The following is a 22645-nucleotide window of genomic DNA, read 5'->3' on the forward strand; positions in this document are numbered from 1 at the left end:
AGTTATGGGACTTTTTGGAGACTCAGTTTCCATGTCTGTTTAATCTGAAAAAGTAGCCCCAAACATAGAGAGTGATTGTGAAGATTAAAGGAGTTGAGCTAAATAAAATAGAGTATTGCTTCACACATGGTGAGTACCCAACAAATGTTAGTCGGTATTATAGATTCTGGGTAGTCACCTAAGTGATAGACACTCTTGACAAAAGCTGCACTGAGTGTTCTGACATTTTAAAAGCTAGGTTTATTAAAGTATATCTTGTAAATGATAAAATTCACCCTTAAAAATGTACAGTTGGATGGGCTTTGACAAATGTATACAGTTGGGTAACTACCACCATCATCAAATATTTACATCTCCCCCATGTGCTTTGTGTTTTTCAAAGGCCAATCTTTAAAAAGAATAGTGGGGGGCCACCTATGGCATATTTGCTGAAGTCCAGGAATCTTAAAAAACGTAGAAGAAGATTATTGGGTTTAGGCCACAGTGTTTATTTTATATATCTCTATATGCTGAGAGGATTTTAAGACATTTGCTGCAGAAAACCTTTGATGAAGAGCCAAAGTTCTAGAAATAAGCAATCGAACAATGTATGAAATCTTAGATGATAATTATATACATTCCCAAGGCTCTGATGTTAATATTTTTTTAACAGACATTTCTTTTATGCAGTAGTAACCAAAAGCCCAGAAGCTGCTTGTGAGAAAAGTACAAACTGTCAGAAAACCAAACAAAGCATGGACCCTTGATTATTCTGAACAGTCAGCTCAATTATTACATCTTTACTCAGAAAAGATAATAACAAATTAATTATAACCTATTTTCACAGGGCTTTCCTCCATCTACGCAAGTATTTTTAAGTCACAAAAACACAGTATTAAAAGAAGGTGAGGAAGGAGCAATTATTGAAGAGACAGAATTCACAGTCAGAGAGAAGACTTAGAATGCAGCACAAATGGCAAGAGATATAAACTACAGCATAACAGGGAGAGGCCTGGGGTGGGAGGAGGGCAGACAGTAGCCTTGAGAGGACATGGGCTGACTGGAGATGGAGATGTAGCTGAAGCAAAGGGGATTTGGCCTATTCTGACCAGCCTGACTATAATATTTTTTAAAAAATGTAACTTTATCATGCTTCAGAGACAGTTGAGTATAGCACTTTATTTAGTTCTTTATTCTTTATATAGTTGTAGAGAAGCCAAACACAATAAATAATAGCAAAAAGTCTGGGGAAATAGAAACCTTACTTTGGACAGAAATAACCATTACTTTAGAAATACTGAAGAAACATAGACTAGGTACTGTATATTTTATGATGGCTCAAGTAAATTTTTTTTGCAAATGAGATTTTACTTAAAAAACATAATTCTTAATTATCAAAGCGAGTATAAGAATAGGCACCAAGCATGCATGGGACAAGTTACCAAGAGAATAATCAGTACTGTAGACTCAAGGGAAGGGAAAGCCAAGGAAGTGCCTGAAACCAAGTGGTTAAGTGGAGGAGGAGGAGGAAGGAGAGAAGGCAAAGGAAGGAACGCTCAATTAGTGCTACAAGTGGCCTTCACTCTTCTCCAGGATATGTTGTGTGTGGATCAAAGAACTCCCACATCAGATCGCCAATGATGTGGTTCTAGTCTTTGCCCCTAGAAACATGTTTTATATTTTGCTACAAAAGTTTTATTTATTCTAAAACATTGATTTGAAAATGAGCATTGTTACTCTTTACATATACTACCTTCTGTAAGTAGGCTTAATAAGATGATTACTTGCTATTGAAGAATAAAAGAGTAATTATTGCAGCCAAATGAACATAACCCAGGGCAATCTCAGCTCTGCTAGTGTTCTACTTAGGTCAATTTTAAAAGTGTGTTCATTGTTTAAAAAATGAAACAACTGTAACTTCTTTTTTTTTTTTTTTTTTTTTTTTGAGACAGAGTCTCACTTTGTTGCCCGGGCTAGAGTGAGTGCCGTGGCGTCAGCCTAGCTCACAGCAACCTCAAACTCCTGGGCTCAAGCGATCCTACTGCCTCAGCCTCCCGAGTAGCTGGGACTACAGGCATGCACCACCATGCCCGGCTAATTTTTTCTCTATATATTTTTAGTTGTCCATATAATTTCTTTCTATTTTTAGTAGAGACGGGGTCTCGCTCTTGCTCAGGCTGGTCTCGAACTCCTGACCTCGAGCGATCCACCCGCCTCGGCCTCCCAGAGTGCTAGGATTACAGGCGTGAGCCACCGCGCCCGGCCTACAACTGTAACTTCTGAAAACAATGGGTGATATGACATAGTACAGATATTTCCTTACTGAAATAATTGGATAATATGTTCTCATTTTTATTACAATAGGGGAAACCATAACTATAATATTTATTTTTGAAGATACATATAGATAACTACTATAAATGTAAAACTGAGAAGTTCAGCCTAAAATGGATCTGAGCTTTGATACACACATGCTTAAGTCATTCTCTAGCTGAACAAACTTCAACTCTTCTCTATTGCCTACTGACTTAAACATATTTCAATCTAGTATTCAAAGCACTCCACAGTATGTACTCCATCTATCAGTCTCCATCAAACATACAGTTGATTATCAATTTCTTCTAATTTTTTGAAGTGTATGTTGTATACATCTTATCTTTTCTATTTCTAGGAACAGAAATAGGAATTCCTATAAATTAAGGAATCCAATGATTAATTCTTACAGCAAGTATTCATTCAGCATCAAATTCCACTGTGTGCTTAGTGCTTTCCCAGAGTTTTATCATCTCAGACTTAGAACACTGTAATGGTATCTGTATCAGTGAAGACTGTGTTTGGCTTTATGTAATAGTAAGCCAAATATTAGTGGCTTAATAATTTAGGTCTGTTTTTCTCACATAACCTAAAGCCAGGACTGGTGGAAAAGCTGAATGATGTCACTCATATCTCAGGACCATTTTATCTACCTACTTTGCTATCTTTAGGTGTGGCTTTTGTTCTCATGTTTGTTATATGGTCACAAGTGGCCAGTCACTTCCATTGTTGTTATTCCAAGGAGGAGAAGAAAGAAAATAAAGACATTCCCCAAAATCCGTAGAACATTTCTCTTTATACCTCACTGACCTGAACTGTGTCAAGGGAGTCAGATGTCATCAAGAATTTCTCCCTCAACTTTGCTCATTTCTGTGCATTTGCCTCCTTCTCTCTCTCACACACATAGACAGGTTTTCTTTGTATGACAGTGGTAAGTAAAGAAGGGTGGAGCATGGTCAATGAAAGTTTCAGTATTACAAGTGAACTTATTTATCCACAGGAAAGAGAGTTTATCTTTCTCATCATCGTCACATGAAACACTTCCCTTCCTTGAGTCTACATGTCTCAGCATCACTTGCAGCTGGGTGAGACCACATGGCTATGTGCTGACCAGTGGAATGCGAGCATAACTGATGTATACAATTTCAGGGTTTGTCCTTACAGGGAGAGGTGTGCTCCCTCCTTCCTCTTTCATTTCCCCCTTGCTCTGACCTGCTGCTTAGAACACAGACATGGTAAGCCATCTTGGACCAAGCAAGTGAAATAACTTAGAGATGATAAATTAACAGTAGGAGAGGAGACTGGGTCTCTGAATGACCTTAGGAAGTAGAGCCATCATCCTAGTCTTAGACCTAAGGGCTGTTACCTGAGAAATAAATGAACTTCTATCTATTTTTGACTTTCTGTGACATGCAGCTGAAACAGTCACTGAGTGAAAGGTTATAACCATTTTTGCCATAATAGACTTCTCTATTATCCATTGTCATCTTGTTTCCTAAGTGTATGTGTCTGTCCTTAATCAGAAGTACCACATCTTAGCTACTCTAGGCTCCAGTTAGAGAGTTACATAACCCAAAACATGACAGTTTGCTTTTGTTTTTGCTTTTTTCTTTTCTAAAGTACAGCAAAATTCTTTTCAGAGAAGATATCTTAGGGCAGCAGTTTAACTCTTATCTACTCAACCCTCAGAATTTTGCAAAGGTGTCCAAAGTGTCACTGTAGCAGTAGATTATATAGGTGAATATTCTGGTCCAGTGTAAGAAGGTTCTGATTCCTCCACATTCTAGCCAAAAATTACTATTATTTGACTTTTTATTATAGCCATACTAGTGGGTGTGGTATTTCCTTGTAGTTTTGATTTGCATTTCCTAGATGAGTAATGATATTGAGCAACTTTTTATGTGCTTATTGGTCTTTTTCTACATCATCTTCGGAGATATGTTTATTCAGTTTCTTTGAGCCCATTTTTTAATTGGGCTATCTTTTTATTATTGAGCTGTAGGCATTCTTTATATATTCTAGATAGTCCTTTATCAGATTTATGATTTGCAAATATTTTCTCCCATTCTGTGGTTATCTTTTCACTTTCTTGGTGCTGATGTTTGAGACACAAAACTTTTAAAGTTCTATAAAGTCCAATTTATTTATTTATTTTTTTTGGTTTCTTGTGATTTGATGTCATTTCTAAAACACCATTGCCTAATCAAAGATAATGAAGATTTATACCTATAGTTTCTTCAAAGAGTTTTTATAGTTTTAGCTCTTATACTTAGGTCTTTGATCTATTTTGAATTATACATGGTATGAGTTAGGCATCGTCTTTTACTCTTTTGCATGTGAATATGCAGTTGTTCGAGCATCGTTCCTTGAAAAGACTATTCTTTTCTCCATTGAATGATCTAAACTAACTTGTCAAAAATCAATTGACTATATGGGAAGGTCAGCAGCTGGACTCTCAGTTCTATTTCATTGATCTGTATGTCTACCCTTATGCCAGTACCACACTGTCTTGGTTACCGTTGCTTTTTCATAAGTTCTTACACCAAGACGTCTAAGGCCTCCAACTTTGTTCTTCTTTTTCAAAACTGTTCTGGCTATTTTGGGTCTTGTGCACTTCATTATGAATTTTAGAATCAGTATGTTAATTTATACAAAGAGGTCAGCTGGATTCTGTTGGTATTTGACTAAGTTTGTTATAAGGGAAAATGTATTTGTATAGGCAACAGGTTTCTTAGGCCAAGCTAAGATGACTGCCACAGTGTTTCTTCCAGCCTAGCCCCTTCTGGCTAGCTGGCCTTCCGGGAAGGCATGCATCAGCATACTTATGTTAACCAAGGTGTTATCTCCTATGTGAACCCATGTGATCAAACTTTCCCATGGCATGTTGCCACTATTGTTCGGAGCCATATATAAGCACTTGCTATGTTCTCGGCCATGCTTTTCACCGCTGCTGTATTCCCCTGACAATAAAGAGACTGTCTCACCTGCCTGCTGCGACTTGCCTTTTCTTCCAATTTCCAAAGCCTGCGCTGGAGTGCTTGCTAGCCACAGAGCATCCTCCTCACATTTGTAGATCAATTTTTGGGGTATTGCCATCCTGACAATATTAAGTCTTCTGACCCATGAATGTCTTTCCATTTATTTAGATCTTTTAAATTTTCTCTCAACAATGTTCTGTAGTTTTCAGAGTGTAAATTTTACACCTCATTTGTTAAATTGTATTCCTCAGTATTTTATCCTTTTGATGCTATTGTAAATGGAATTGTTAATTTCACTTATGAATTGTTCAAGTGTACACAAATACAACTGCTTTCTGTACATTCATCTTGTATCCTGCAACCCTGCTGAGCTCACTTATTAGTTCTAAAAGTTTTTTAGTGGATTCCTTTGGATTTTCTAAATATAAAGCCATGTTCTCTGCAAATATAGTTTTACTTCTTCTTTTCCAACTTGAATGTCTTTTAGTTCTTTTTCTTGCCTAACTGCTCTGGCTAGAACTTCCAGTACAATGTTAAACAGAAGTGATAAAAGCAGACATCCTGGTCTTGTTCTTGATTGTAGGGGCAAAGAATCCAGTCTTTTATCAGACTGTAGCCCATATATCTGGTATACAGTAACCTCTCTATGAAAACTGCTGAATAAGAGTGGGGTAGACAGTTTACTAGAGCCTTAAAACAATGTATTCACTGACTTCTGATCAAGAAATCTATGAGGGATAAACATCATTATGGCTGAAAATTTAAAAATTTTATTGTCTTCTTGATGTTTTGCACCTACCTTGATAAAACTATGGTGGATTTCTGTCTGGGCAGGAGCTTATTTATCAGGAGAAAATTGCTATTTGTAACATTTACAAGGCCTAACTAAAATCACAACAGGTGTGAGAATTCAATGTACCTAAGAAATACTTCCCCTGGAGAGGATGGGCAATAAAATACTTAATATCTTTTCCAGGTCTAGATTTTAAGAAATTCAGGGTATTCTGTCATAGCCCCTATTGTCCATTTAAGGCTCTGCTTGAATCCATATTTTATTGAAGCCTGTGTTTATTGCCTGGTTACAAGTAGTCTATCCATGTTCCTCTGAAAGAAAACAAAATACTCATAGCAACAGCAACAGGAGGTCACCACATGCACATCGTCCAAAAGTCCCATCTCCTTTCCTAAATACAGAAATATGTAACTTCTGATCTGGTCTTTTCCGTTGATGCCTACCTCAAGATAGATGAGAACATCAACATATTCAGTCCAGTCTCAGGTGCCCCTTTCAAACCCCATCTCTACCCACATATGTTCTCAGGGTATTCCTTTTCTCTACATTCCTCACCTCACATAAAATTCTACTCCAAAAAACATCTGTTACTATACCACTGCACACCAAAAGTCCTTTTCTCTCTTCCTTATCTTCAAGTTCTATTTCCAATTATTTCTAGCAATCCTTAGGTTTGTCAGGAATGTCCTGCAAGATTTTTTCACCTTTTACTAAAAAGTAACAATTTCCATTCCTAAAATGAAGCACAACTCCAAAGCAAATGATTGTAAGTTAAAACAGTAATAATATCACTAAAAACCACCTCTACTACCACTCCATATAGCATATACTCAATCACAGTTCATAGCAAAAAAAAAGCCCAATGAATTATATTCTATTTTATAACAAATTTAAAAAATATCCAAGTAAATTATATTAGCTGGACATAGCAAATCCTATTATAATATTTTTATACTATTATAATTTTTATCTAGTAATTCAAAATACTTAATATTTTAGAATGATAGAATAAAGATATTGGCCAATTTATTAATTTATATTCATAGAAGAACACTACCTTCTTGACACCCTATTTTTCTCTGATACTCTTTACATCAATCTCAAAAGTCATAAACTTTTCTCATCTGGCTCTTTTGTGCCAAGTGTACAGCAGGTCTAGAGAACTAATGGTCCAAAATGGAGAAGGCAGCAAAAGGACTTTAGGGAAAATGACACTGGGAGGAAAACAGAGGTGATGTTATTTTATAAGTTTCACAGTGTGAAAAATTAAACTGCTAGGCATTATGTAGAGCCTCTGGTGGGAATGGGGTGTGGGGTAGGAACGTAAGAAGACACAGAGATTATTTTTAACAAACTGAGCAAATAATAAATGTGGCAATTATTAACTCAAGAAAAAACAAAAAAGTATAAACACAGGAAATATAAATACACAAAATTACTTCACTAAGCAATGAACAATATTTACATAATCTTTATAATGAAAACAATTCTACTGACAAAAAATACGATATAAGAATACTGGGAAGATGAATGCATAGAAGGGAAGTACAAAAGAGATGAAACCCTTACTGACAACAAATAGCAAGTGAATAAAGTAATAGTGAATCCATAGATGGTAGTCTATTCCAGTTATTCAGATACATGGAGGTAAATACCAGATGAAACATCTCATAGAGTTGAAAGTGGCTGACTATGGGGCAGGATGAGATGAGGGTATAGGGGACTGATGCTATTTTGATTTATTTCATTAGCAATAGTTGATTGTTAAAATACATGTATTAATTTGATAAAAACACATTATAAAAATAAACTAATACCTATGTTTATATTATTGGGCTTTTATGGGACCAAGACCAGATTGTAAGAAGGTAAAGAATCTTCTGAAGGGTAAACCAATTGTGTCAATCACCACAGCCCTGCTAAACATTGGGAAAGAAATCAAGGCTGAGGAGTAGAGCTGTATTTGGGGAGAAAACTTTGAATTACACATTTGGCTTTCACTGTTAAGGTATCTAGGATGTTGATTCTCACCTATGTAAATGGAAGAGAACTAAGATGTAACAATCTCAAATGATGTACCTGTCGTATTAGTCCTAAAGAGCCACATGCTGTCATGGAGATATGAACTATAGAATGGGAAGGCAAACTATGGCATCAATATAGCGTCAGATTGTGGGCTTAGAACAGATGTGACATTTACTGGTAATTCATAAGGTCCCTTCTAGAGTCCTAATAAATGGAATTCTCATTAGTTATCCATCATTCTTATGAAATAGTAGTTATTTATAATGTCAGGATACATATTTTTAACACATATTCCTTCCTCTATTTCCCCAATAACTCAGCCAGGTTCAATTTCCCTATGTTGGTTAAATTAAAAAGCTTCTGCACAGCCAAGGGAATAATTAACAGAGCAAATAGACAACCTATACAATGGGAGAAAATATTTGCAAGCTGTACATCTGAAAAAGGACTAATAACCAGAATCTACAAAGAACTCAAGCAAATCAGCAAGAACAAAATCAAACAACCTCATTAAAAAGTGGGCAAAAGATATGAACAGAGGCTTCTTATAAGAAGATAGACAAATGGCCAATAAACATGTGAAAAAATGCTCAATGTCACTAATTATCAGAGAAATGCAAATCAAAACCACAATGAGATATCACCTTACCCCAGTTAGAACTGTCTTTATTAAAAAGTCCAAAAACAATAGATGCTGGTGTGGATGCAGAGAGAAAGGAACACTTATACACTGTTGGTGGGACTGCAAATTAGTATAACCCCTATGGAAAAAACAGTATAGAGAGTCCTCAAAGAACTAAAAAGTAGACCTACCATTTGATCTAGCAATCCCACTACTGAGTATTTACCCAAAGGAAAAGAAGTCATTTCATCAAACACACACCTGTACCCGAATGTTTATTGCAGCACAATTCACAATTGCAAAGATGTGGAATCAACCCAAATGCCCATAAATTCATGAATGGATTAACAAAATGTGGTGTATGTATACCATAGGATACTACTCAGCCATGAAGAAGGATGACTTAATGCCTTTTGCAACAATTGGGTAGAACTCGAGACCATTATCCTAAGTGAAGTATCCAAAGAATGGGCAAAAAAAAAAAAATACCACATGTACTCACTATTAAATTGGAACTAACTGATGAGCACACATATGCACAGAGGAAAGTATAACTCAATGGAAATCAACCGGGGGGCATGGCGGGGGGAAGAGGGGACAGGGAAAAACCTACCTAACAGGTACAATGAACACTATCTAAGTAACAGGCACGCTTATAAACATGACTCAAGCATAATAAAAGTGATCCATGTAACCAAAACTATTTGTACTCCAGTAATACTTTGAAATAAAAAAATAATTATATTAAAAAATGACATAAATTTGAGGAAGGATATTTAAAATTAAAATATACAATCCCAACAAAGACCACAAATATTCCTTGCTTTACCCTTGGGCAACCAAGAAACATTAAAGTCTATTTTATATCCCCCAAATAAAAAAGAGACATGCTGGAAATAAGAGTGCTCAGTGCTTACAACCCAAGTCAGTTTATACTCTTGTTAGATCAGTCCAAATTCTGAAGGCTACAAAAATTCACTTGTTAGAGCAAGGAAAAACGAAAATCCACTTCAGGACAAAGTTATTCAAGATGAAAGGAAGGTTTATTTTCAGTGAAAGAATTGCCTGCTGTCAGATGATTCCTTGCTAATGTTTTTAATTCTCAAAAAGAATTTTTAAAGAAATTGTGGTAATGTGCTTGTTAAGACCACACTAATCAATTACCCCTTTCAAAATAAAACCCAGCTTACTGCAGAGTATTCTATGTAACTAAAATGTCATTATATTCTTAGACTATCAGATGTGAGTTCTTCTAGTGCATTGAAGGTCTTTTCTAAAATACTGAAATTTTCAGATACATCACACCAGGGTTGGGGATAGGCCCGGACTATCCTCCCCATTATAGTCTGTATTTTTCTTTTAACTGTGGTAAATACACATAACATAAAATTTACGATTTTAGCCATTTTAAAATGTATATACAGTGTGTAGTGTTACTACGATCTCTTTTTTTGTTTTGAGACAGAGTCTCGCTCTGTTGCCCTGGCTAGAGTGCCATGGGGTCAGCCTAGCTCACAGCAACCTCAAACTCCTGGGCTTAAGCGATCCTTCTGTCTCAGCCTCCCAAGTAGCTGGGACTACAGGCATGCGCCACCATGCCCGGCTAATTTTTTTTCTATATATATTTTTAGCTGTCCAGATCATTTCTTTCTATTTTTGATAGAGATGGGGTCTCACTCTTGCTCAGGCTGGCCTCGAACTCCTGACCTCGAGCGATCCACCCGCCTCGGCCTCCCAGAGTGCAAGGATTACAGGCGTGAGCCATCGCACCCATCCCTGTTACTACAATCTCTAAGAAGAAACAAAGAGCCACAGATACGTTTTAAAACAGCAAAAATCCAAAGCCTAGCTAGTTTATGGAACTGTGAGTAATGACTCAACATTCAGGGAAGAGTTGTTGGTAATCTGAGTATTCTTCTATTTACTAAAATCTGATCCTACTGATAGGTATTAAAAGTATTTAGGTAAATAATTAACAACCAATGCTAAACTGTATGAATTCCTAAGACAATCAGGAATCTATGAGTTAGATTTCTTTAATATGAGAGATTCATAAAATAGGCACAAATAATACAGAAATGTAAAATACTCTTCCAACTGAAGTTGCTTCATGGACTTCATTGAAAATGCATGGGGAAATATTTTTTAATCTGCTTATTTTCATTTCATATAATTATATTTTCATGGATCACCTAAAGTATATCGGGAAAAAGTCAGTATTTTGAAGAATATACAGCTAAAGTCCTTTTAAAATATTAATAGATACTGAATAAACAGATATCATGGGTAGTAAACGACAATCAAGTTAGAACATCTCCATTTATAAAAGTTAAAAGCTTTATCATATTTAAATAATTTTTTAAAAATAAAGAAGATAGAATAATATGTTACATTACACAATCTCTGGCAAAATGGAAAGACCACTAACTTGAAAGACCTAAATTCAAATCTCAGATGCATCATTTTTTAGTTATGTGTGCATGATGATTTCAGGAAGGTAAATTACCCTCAAGCCCCAACATCCCCATCTGTGAAATGAACATAATGCCTATATCTACTTCACAGGGTTATAATAACATGCTTTAAGATATGTGAGTTAACTCATGTGAAAATGCCTGGCCACACTGCCTGGCATTAAGTGGCTCTCAGTGAATATCATTTTTTCTTTTTTGAGACAGAGTCTCGCTCTTTTGCCCTGGCTAGAGTGCTGTGGCATCAGCCTAGCTCACAGCAACCTCAAACTCCTGGGCTTAAGCAAGCCTTCTGCCTCAGCCTCCCGAGTAGCTGGGACTACAAGCATGTGCCACCATGCCCGGCTAATTTTTTTTTCTATATATATTTTTAGCTGTCCAAATCATTTCTTTCTATTTTTGGTAGAGACGGGGTCTCGCTCTTGCTCAGGCTGGCCTCGAACTCCTGACCTCAAGTGATCCTCCCGCCTCGGCCTCCCAGAGTGCTAGCATTACAGGTGTGAGCCACCACGTCCGGCCCGCTTCTTTATCTATTTTCTTAATAAATAGAACTTAGAGCCTTCTGTATAAATCATGGCAAAAACAAAACAACATCTTTTTCATACACAGTTTCTTCACCTGAATTTTTATAAAGGATTTATTCTAAGTACAGATATGATTAGAGATATGTGGAAACAAAAAGCAAAGAAAATATATCTTGAGAAGAATCTAACAAGCAGCTTTGTTTCATGCTGTGGTTACAATACAGGCTTTCCAATGAACACTGGATCAAAATTAAAATTCTAGGCAGGCATTTAACTTTTATGATTGTGTTCATTCTTCACTGAGCATGGGAAACAAATGCTTTACCAGTTATTTATTGAAGCTATTCCCATAGTACTATTACAAAGCTCACTTCCTAAAGAGGCCCTATCATTGTAATGTATCTGAGTAAATGAAAGCTATACCAGGATTCTCATATCATACTTTAGAAATTTCAGCACAATAATAAAATCAGGTTGTTAACAGAGGCTTTTCTGAGGTCAGTAAGCAATTTTGCAAAGGTGCATGATAAAAAAGAGGAACAGAGACCAAAAAAATTTCAAAAATAAAAAATATCAATCCAAAATGATTTGTGACCATAATTTCAATAAACTTAAACAGAGTAATTCACAGAAAGCATTTAGTTTAACTATAGTTTTCCTATTTGAGAATATAAAGTTGGCACAAATGCAGTATGCCTAATCAAAATCAGGTAATAGTTACCTCTGTGGCCTTGGTTGACGGTTCCAGTCCAGTCATATTTGCTACTATTAACTGATGTAAGAGTTGAACTTGAGCCACACTTAGGAAGAAGTCCAGGTTTGTGGTTATATTCACTTCCAAGGAATGGCCACACACTAAAATCTCCTGAAGGAAAAAATGGTTAACTATAGATAAAGAAACATAATAGCCTTCAGATGATAATTTATCATTCTTACTTATTTGACCTTTACTACTTTAAGTCTCCTGGGATTCAAGTTCATACATTAATGAGAATAGCAAAAATGGGCACTGCCAGTTGACATAGTTTAATGGATAAATTTAATAAATATTTATCAGTGTCTGCTATATGTAAGGCCTCATGGTAAACACAGGGCAACTAACTAATAAGAATTTTTTATCTTCTTATATCCATTTGATTTTTTCATACCTTAAACTATTACTGTTTTAATATGTAAGCAAAGATGTAATTCGGTAGCATAATCTTACTCATTAATTCAAACCAACAAATATTTACTGAACATCTTCTAAGTACCAGGCACTAAAGTAGAGTACTAAGAATATCACAAAGAATAAGGCTGGCCTTGAATTCAGGGCAACCTGCTCTTGAGGAGGTTATTATCTAGTGGGGCATTCAGATGTAAACAGGCAATTGTAGGCAGGCAATTATAATCACCAAGTACTACAGTATAAGTATTTTCCAAAGGATACACTCAAAATGATTTATAACAAAACACAGTGCTAAAGCCAAAGATAGCTAGACTAATTAATTTCACTTCTTCAAACTGCTAAAATCTTGGCAGCATTAGGTAGATGTCCACTACATAACTGGTGCTGTTCTGCATAACTGAGTCACTTGAACATTTATCATTCAAAAACCATTCAAAGGAAAACAAAACACAAAAAACCAATCCAGAAACTTCTCTTAATAAGTAGAAGTCCTGCCTCTTGTCATGAAGTTCATGTGGACAACGTTCAAATGCTTGGAAATGTTCAACAGACCTTCTCCTTATTAGTGTCATCCAGTGGAATGGATTTAAGGAGACTATGACTGGTCCAAATTCAAACTAGACAGCTTAAAGCAGCTTTTAATGAAGCCATCAAGAATATCATGTCTGAGTTGATTATCCTTTTTTTTGTTAAATAATTGTTTCCTTCCCAAGTTCCCTGTATCCATTCATTATAGTTCGAATTCTTATTTTGTTCTTCAAGTAATAATGAGAAAGAAAAAAAGTGTATCAGAAGTTTTTTTTTTTTTAAATGGTCACTATAACATTACCCAAGGGGATAAAAATTTGTACTAAAAATATCTTAGTTCTATTAGTGGCATATATCCTGTGAAAACTTGCAAATTAATGATCCTGTATTAGGTTAAATAGTATGAATTCAATTGGTAGAATCAAGCAGCATTGGCTGTATTAACTATAAAAATAAGCCGTATTAACTATAAAATAAGAACAATTTCAATTTTCACAGAATTTTAGTTTTTCAGATTCCTCTTATAATTGTTATCAATTTAAACCTTAAAACAATCTGGAGGGTAACTAGGGTACTCTATATGAAGCAACTAAGGTATGTATAAGGAAACTGATGGAACAAAGAATTTAAGTGAATGGCTTAAGATGACATCCTTTAGTACAAAGCAGAGCTTGGCCTTGAACTATGTTTTCTGATCTCCAGCTTCATGACTCTTTCTTTCACCTGAGATTGGGGAACTTTCTAATAATGCTTTCAAATTAGAAGATGAGTTAATTAAAAAAGGATAATATTTTATTAACACTTTAATATATTCTTACTTTTATTTCTGATTTTTATGATGATAAGTATTTGGGAATCCAAGTAAATAGTATTTCCAGAAAAAAAAAACCCTTAATAATTCAAATGATCATGCTATTCCATTTCTGTGAGCTAAATACACATAGGAAATAGAAGCAATTCTATTTGTAAGCCTTAATATTGTCATGGTATCATCAGTATGAAAAAAGGGTATCTTATAAGGAGTTTCATGTATTCTAAACCTATTGTATTACTAAGTAACTGTAAGATATTAGATTTACTTAACCTTTATATACCTTTTGTGGATATATAAGAAACTTCCCCTAACCTCACATTCCATAGATTATTATAAACATCAAATTAGATAATATATATAAAAATATTGCTTTTTAAAAATTCAGAGAAGGAATTAAGATTTTATGAGCTTGGATTAATATACTAATCTATACCTAATTTTTCTGAACTTTTCATATCAACTGGCTATAATTCTGTGAATGAACAAAAAGTTTATAATGCATTTAGTATAAAAAATTTCTATGAAGAATTTTTAAATCATGTTAAATCACATTATTACCACATTTCTATCCTAGGCATGGAGGCAGCACGCCATAGCGATCAGAATGGAAACGTGGATACACCAATTAACATGGTCAAGTTCCTTAACATCTTTTGATCCCAATTTCCTCATCTAATAAAATACGGATACTAACAGTATCTATCACATAAGGATATTGTGAAGACTACATAAGTTAATCTGTGTAGAACTCAGTCTGTATGGTAATCTATGTGAGAACTCTTTATTATCACAGTATGATTGTTATTTTCATTAGAGGTTGTAGAAATTAGGAATATAGAGGCTGGCCAACAGACCAGTTGGTTTTATACCCTGCTCTGCTACTTACTACTTGTGAAAATTTGGGTCATTTAGCCCAAATTAGCCCCTGTATGCCTCAGTTTCCTTATCTATAAAACGGGAATAGTAGGAGTAGCTAATAGGATTATTATTAAGATTAAAGAAGTTACTACACAGAAAGCAATAACTTAACAGTACTAGAAAGTGCTCAATAAATATTAGCTATGATAGTAAATATTGTTATTAATGAGCTAATCTGATGTCCTATGAAATCGTGAAAATCCCTAATATACAAGGAGGAGCTACTCCATTATGTAGACTAAAATGAAATCTAAATTATGTTCTAACCTCAGTATGCGTATTTTCTGGAGAAATTATTTTGGTGAAAATGATGGCAGGTGCTCCAGTTATTCGAACAGAAAAATCCGTCAAAATGGGAGTCAAAATTGCTCTCCTTTCTTGATGCCGTCTAATGCTAAAAGATAAAGTAAATAATTATTAGCCATTACACTTTTTTCAAGGATAATTTTCATTAAATTTGTGTAAGTCTTTGTACGATAAACATGTATGACAAAATTACACTATTTTGAGAGTGTCTATTTGTATATTTTATAGTCATAGTTTCATAACTTCAGTTGGTAAGATTTATAAAAGATAAAAAAAATCCTGAGAAATTCAGATATAATTAAGCAATTTCATATTAGTATCATTCTAGGACCTTTCAACATAATACCTTTTCTGTTTTTAATTTTTTTTGTTCTTTCAAACAGTTTTATATCTCTTTTGTTACCAGCAATAATCTTACTATTTTTGGAATAATTTTTAATTTCCTATTTTTAATATTTCTGACCTTCTATTTGACAATTACCATCTTTCCAATCTCATTAGGTTCACAAGTATATCCTCTAAATCTTTGAACTCTTTTTTTAAGGTCTGAGAACCATGTGAATTCATGAATTACTACTGCCTTTACGCTCTGTTAAATGGCTTTTGTGTCTGATACAAAATGCTTCCTCCAAACAACCCTGTGTGAGCAGTAAAGACCATTACTAGTCCCACATTACCAATAAGGAAATGAAGTTCAAGGACTGGGCAAGGCCATTCAATGGAAATGAAGATTCCAGAATTAGATCTGGAGGGCAAGTTGACACCAAAACACCTTTTCGCCTCAATTTTAATTCTTCTTTACACATTCTCACCTTTGATCAGTTATTTAGCACAATATTTTTACTTGACATTCAAAATTGCTAATAATTTCAAGGGAAGTACTGTATACATGGTAAAACATGAAACTGGAAAACATTATCGAGAAACCAAAGCTGTGCTGGTACAGATCTTCAAGTCTACTGTCTATATTCTTAGTTTTCATTTTACAAAATAATCCATTTATATGTTTTGCTAGCAAGCCAGACCTCAATTTTTCCTTCAAAACATTAACTTAATATTCCTTATAAAATATCCTTATTATTCCCATATATTATAAAATGATAAAGTTGAAATGAGAGAACTGGCATAAATTCTCTCATGAAAAAGCCTACTTAAAATTGAAGTCTTTCTACATCCTTTTTTTATCAGAGTAGTCTGGAGACTACTGTTATAATATCTTTTGTTAAACTTGTACCGGGCAGAGCTTTATATGGTGTCTGCCAAAAAAGCAAATTGGATCATCTGGTTCTATAATACATAAGTATTGAATTTCAAGAAAGTCAATTTTAAAGAATTAAGAGATCTGGTGAGTAGAGAGCAACAGGAAGAAGTATTAAAATCTGTGAATATAGAGGAAGGGTTGAGATCCTGAGAGACACCATAATTATAGCCTAATAGCTCAAATTCCATAAAAGGACCAATGCGAGAAACAATGTAACATCTGATGTGCTCTCACAGGGGAGTGTTAAAATATATGATGTATTAAAAATACCTTAAAATGGAAAAGATGGCAGGGAACCAAATAAAAGCAAACATTAAATAAGTACTGATGAGGCAAAAAAAGAGCTTATGTATATCATATATTTTTCCCCATTATGTGAAAATCTATAACTATAGAAGTTAAAAAAAAAAATTAAGTCAATAGTTCTACAAAACTATATTTTTCTGGTATACAGTACTAACTTTTCTTTTGTGATATCTCTGATAAATATCTGAGATAATGGTAAACATTTTTTTTTTAAAACATTAAAAGTTTTTATATTAACAGATTCAAATATTTTCAAGCATGAATTCAAAAGAAAGAAAGAAAACAAATACTGAAGAAATGACTACAATCAAGAATTAAATTCTGCCAATATTTTACTAGATAATAGTCTCTGGTTCAAAATTAAAAAGAGGGAACTAAAACCCAAAGTATTAACTGAGGTTGTTAATGACCTCAGGATCTTAGCACTTTAAATATATCGAGGAAATAGATTTTTAATAGCTATATTGAGACAAGGCAAGGATTTTTAAATGAGTTGCCTACCTAGATCTGGGGCCCCTGAAGGGCCAAAAAAGCCCATCAGAAACAGGGAAGAACAAGGAAGTTTACCTGTCTTGGAAAGAGAACTTACTGAAAAAAAAAAAAAAACAGAGATCTCCCTGGAAACTTAAAAATAATGGGAAATCTTCCATGTGTGTTAGGTGGCTCTAATTTATATTACCTATGTGAACCAGGAATACCCATTCTGAGTTATTTACATAAAAGTAACATCAGAACTTTGATAACCCTGGGGTATCTGTCAAAAACAGATACAAAACCTCTCTAGAAAAAAATGTCCTCAATGACAAAAAGAATTTCCAGGGACAAAGACTATTGAAGATAAACTCCTAATTATAGACTGTTTCATATACCCTCCCCCAACATTTTTTATTAGCTAGAAGAGAATTAGACCCCATTTTCAAATGTACTATCAAGAACTTTTGATAATGGAATTACCACATGTGAACAATAAAATACATTTGCCTAATATTATTAAAGACATATAGGGTGTAATAAAAAACATGAGAAAAAAAGCAAGGCACTATCAGAAAAGGCAAAACAGGCTTGAAGAACAACCAAATAGGCCCGGCACGGTGGCTCACATCTGTAGTCCTAGCACTCTAGGAGGCCGAGGAGGGTGGAGTGCTCGAGGTCAGGAGTTCGAGACCAGCCTGAGCAAGAGTGAGACCCCCCCCGTCTCTACTAAAAAATAGAAAGAAATGATCTGGACAGCTAAAAAAAATATACAGAAAAAATTAGCCGGGGATGGTGGTGCATGCCTGTAGTCCCAGCTGCTCGGGAGGCTGAGGCAGGAGGATTGCTTGAGGCCAGGAGTTTGAGGTTGCTGCGAGCTAGGCTGACGCCACAGCACTCTAGCCCGGGCAATAGAGTGAGACTCTGTCTCAAAAAACAAAAAAAATTAAAAAAAATAAAAATAAGAGGAATCTCTAGGAACAGATTTATATAATAATTTTCCAAATAGCATATTTTTTATAATGAATATTTGTGAATATTACTGTTTTCATACTCAGGAATAATCACTATAAGGGATTACCTCAGTTGATTACCACAAGTCTTAAGTGTCTTCTGCTCTATTATCTTCCATCTGAAGTTCAGCTGTAATACCATACCAAAAAAGTCTTTATGTTGTGTAAGACTTGGTCTGTGCATGCAGACTACGTAAAATTTTTTATTCTTTCTTTTTTGGTGGAATATTTTTGAAATTTTGGTACTACTTTTTCTACTTCTGGTCTTTTATAATATGCAGTTTTTGAAGTATGGTTCTTAAGCTCCTTTAATATTTCCCACAAAGGGATACCAAAATGTATGGCAGATGGGCAGGAAAACCTTAGCGTAAATATACTGAGCCCAAGAAAGATGACCACAGCCTTCCTGAACATGTGTTTTCTTGAGTGCATGTGGCATACACCTGTGCCTTCTTGCTTAATAACAATTTCAGAGAACCATACTTTTCTTTGTTTACAATCTGCTCCCCGCAAAGCTTAATAGAAGAGCTTTTGCTAACACATATGATCATTTTCCTGTTATTAGCCTAGAACTTTATGGTAGTCAATAGTTTGTTATTTTTAACAAGTATAGGTTTCTGTCCACATCAGCCTCTGTATTACATAAGTACAAATAATTGTACCACTTCTTTGTTTATATGGACAATGTAGAGATATATTAAATCATTGTTATATTAGAGTACATCAGAGAAATATTTCTTCCACAGCTCTCCTAACTCCATGTGCCTTAGCACACTATAGGTAATCTGTTTTCTATAGGTGAATTTAAAATCTTTTCTTCATCATGAGTGATCAGCTATTTCACAAAGATATGTCTAATTGTAGATTTTATTGTATTTATCTGGACCAGGACTCACTGTGCTTCCTGAATCTGTGGATTCCTATATTTCATCAGTTCTGGAAAAATTCTCAGCCATTATCTCTTTCATATTTTCCCTTTTCCTTTCTTTCTGTTTTCTCACTTTTAAATGTTAATTAAATATGTCAGACTCATTCCTCCATGTCTCTTAATTTTTCTTTAAAACTTTCGTTTTAAAATTTATTTTAGCATATTCTGAAATTTTCTCATCTATATTCTAGTTCACTATTTCTTTCTTAAACTATATCTAAAATGCTATTTATCTCTCCTGTTATGTATTTAATTTTAGTAACTATATTTTTAATTTCTGAAAATTCTATTTGGTTGTTTTTTTTTTTGTTCAGGTGCAATGAACACTATGCGGGTGACAGGCACACTAACAGCCCTGACTTAAGCATCATAAAAGCCATCTATGTAACAAAAACATTGGAACCCCCTTAATATTTTGAAATTAAAAAAAAAATGTGTCTTGAGGGTATAAATAGGAATCCACCAAGGGACAGAGAGAGTCAGGAGATTTGTTTCATTTTATTTTTTGGAATGTGTCTTTTGTGGAATTTTTTTCCTTCTTGGGTTATTTCATTTTTAAAGCTATAATAACATGTAAAGTCATGGTAAGGTTTTAGGAAATAATTATAAAATCATATAATTTAAGTAGGTTTAAATCACTTTCGGCATTAATCTACGAGGTATGAGAATTAGACCAACTTCCAAATTTTGCTTAGACATTAGCTTGACATCCTCTCAAATTAATAAGATAAAAGTGATGGCTTTCAGGTTGAAGATTTCAAACAAAGAAAACTACTTTCCTTCCACATTCCTATTTATGATTTCAGGTGCAATTCTGGAAAAAAAATCTCATGTTTGATTAATCACTAATCAAACTATGGAAGGGCTCCTTTGAAGTGTAAACATTTGGGTAACTATCTAAAAAATAAAAGAGATCTAAAGACACATGGAATAATCATAATCTCTCAGAAATAAAGACCAGTAATATATGGTTTAGAGATTTTAATGTCTACACGTAGCCATAGTTCCCCATATTCAATGTTATCAATACTGTGAAATATAAGACTAATCATTTTAGAAATTTGTCAAATTCAAATTCAGCTTGCTAAGCAAACATAGTAACAACAACCTTTGAAAATTCTATGTGTGCAAAAAAGGCCCACATAATATAGTATGTAATTTGATATGTGCATATTAAAATATTTAAACAAATAAGTATGCTGTAACTATTTCTCTGACAATGAAGTTTAAAAGATAATTTACCCGAGGAAATCAAACACAGATAGTTGGTGACAGGAACAAATAAACATAGTGTGATAGAAATCAAACTATTTATCTTTAAGTGTAGTTTTCAAAAGTTTATTCAAATTATATCTTTAAACATTATATACAAGAAAATTATATTAATATTAATTTGGAGAATTAAGGCATAGTGGTACATTCAGGAAATCATAAGACAAACTTTCCACACATATCCCACCCCCAAGCACTAATAACCATATAAAATAGCAACAGTGATTTGAATGTGCAACCTTGCACATGGCAGACATCAGTACAGGTACTTTAGTTCTTGGCACTTCATTTCCTCAGATTATAAAATAAACCCAGATGTAGCAAAAATGATTGCTAAGAGAAAAAGAAAAACAAATGACTAGCTAACAATGCACTTTAGCATAAGCCTGAGGGGTCACATCCTTAAATAGAAAAGTAACTGACTAAGAGTAAGAAAACCAAGGTTCTAGACTTAGCTCTATTGTCTAGTGACATTGGACAAGCCAAGGAACCTCCTCAAATTTAGTTTCCTGTAGTGGTTTTGTTTTACAATGACTTGCTAAGAATGGTTCAGTTTAGAGTTTGTCCAGAGAGAAACCTGCACAAGATTTGGAGGTATTAATAAATAGTAGCCAATAGTCTCTGAAAATTATCATGGTTTTAAATGCAGTGAAAGACCAATTGGAAAAGTGCTGGCAGATTCTAGCCTGTCCTCACTCTACATGGCTCTGTGACTACCTTTTCCTCCTGACCACTGGCACTGCTGACTGACCAACAGCAACTCCAGGCCACCCCAGATGCAGAGCTGACAACCTCTTGTGGTCCCACTCTAGCAGCTGTACATTCCTGGTTTCCCAGGTTTCTTTGAAAGCTCTGACATTTTCACCCAAGTCAAGAGCTTCAACAGGGTTGGTTGTGACTGATCCTCCAACTCTATCTTTCAGACTCTTACTTCTTAGCATCCTCTACAAGTGGGTTAAGATTTTATTCCTAAAATAAATCCCTTACTCTCTAATACTCAAAATGGTTCTGCTGGTCTTGATTGAACCATGATATATACCTTCAGCTGAAAAAAAAAAATCAAGATTTTGGAAGCAGAAGATCTGTAAGTTTTAAAATCTCATGATTCTCCATACTTAACTTCCCTAATCCCCTGCCCCCAACATACAAATACAAACACACCACAATTAAAGACAAAATTTGAGTAATGTACCTAGGAGGAATGAATGAAAATCACTACAAAGATTGTCATTCAGAAGACCTTGGAACCAATTCCACAAGTGGCATAATAAGAAGGCGAAAAGTGCTGCACTTATAATAGGCAACTTACGCAACTGAGACACAAGCACCAATGTCTAAAATCCACCTTAAGGAGTTGGGTCTGTTTAAAAGCCAGTTGTGGCACTGTGACTATTTAGAGCTGGGGACTAAAAAGCTTTTTCCAGCTGTTTGTCCAGATGTCATGAGACTATTTCATAGCAAACTCTCCCACCTATGGTACAGTGGGATGGTTAAACCTAAAAAGGCAAATTTGATCTTGGAAGATACATTATGTTTCTACTTCTCTATCTTTCTAGAAGACTGTTGGCTATCAGCATAGATATTTGTCAATAAAATGTACTTTCTCATTCTAAAAAAAAAAGATTGCCATTTATTATGATATTGGTCAGGAGAGGGAGCAAATTATTTCTTATTGTGTCTCTTTTTATATTTTTTGAATTGTATCTCAAATATCTATTCAAAAACAAAATGGAATTATTTTAAGGTCTTATTTATACTTCTGTTAGGATTAATCATCAGCTACATCAGATCTAAAATTTCCTGTCTTCATTTGAATCAACATCTCTCAGAAATATTCAAATTCATCACTTGATTTGTTAGCTCTACCAAATCATGTAATCATTCAATCTTTCATTAATTCACTCAACCCTTCATTAAGACCTACCATGTGCCAAGCACACTGTTACATGCTGGGT

At 34.5% G+C, this 22645-nt stretch overlaps 1 protein-coding gene across 1 annotated transcript in view; it reads right to left on the minus strand.

The window, feature by feature from the left end:
* VPS13B (vacuolar protein sorting 13 homolog B) overlaps positions 1 to 22645 on the minus strand; it is a 754271-nt gene that overhangs the window by 254057 nt on the left and 477569 nt on the right. The window contains exons 32-33 of the mRNA XM_069465462.1: positions 15401 to 15527; positions 12427 to 12570 (exon numbers count right to left, since the gene is read on the minus strand). Coding sequence (XP_069321563.1) covers positions 12427 to 12570; positions 15401 to 15527 — 271 coding nt within the window. The remainder of the gene's footprint in view (positions 1 to 12426; positions 12571 to 15400; positions 15528 to 22645) is intronic.

Source organism: Eulemur rufifrons, chromosome 3 (assembly GCF_041146395.1).
Source record: "Eulemur rufifrons isolate Redbay chromosome 3, OSU_ERuf_1, whole genome shotgun sequence".
NCBI classification, from domain to species: domain Eukaryota; kingdom Metazoa; phylum Chordata; class Mammalia; order Primates; family Lemuridae; genus Eulemur; species Eulemur rufifrons.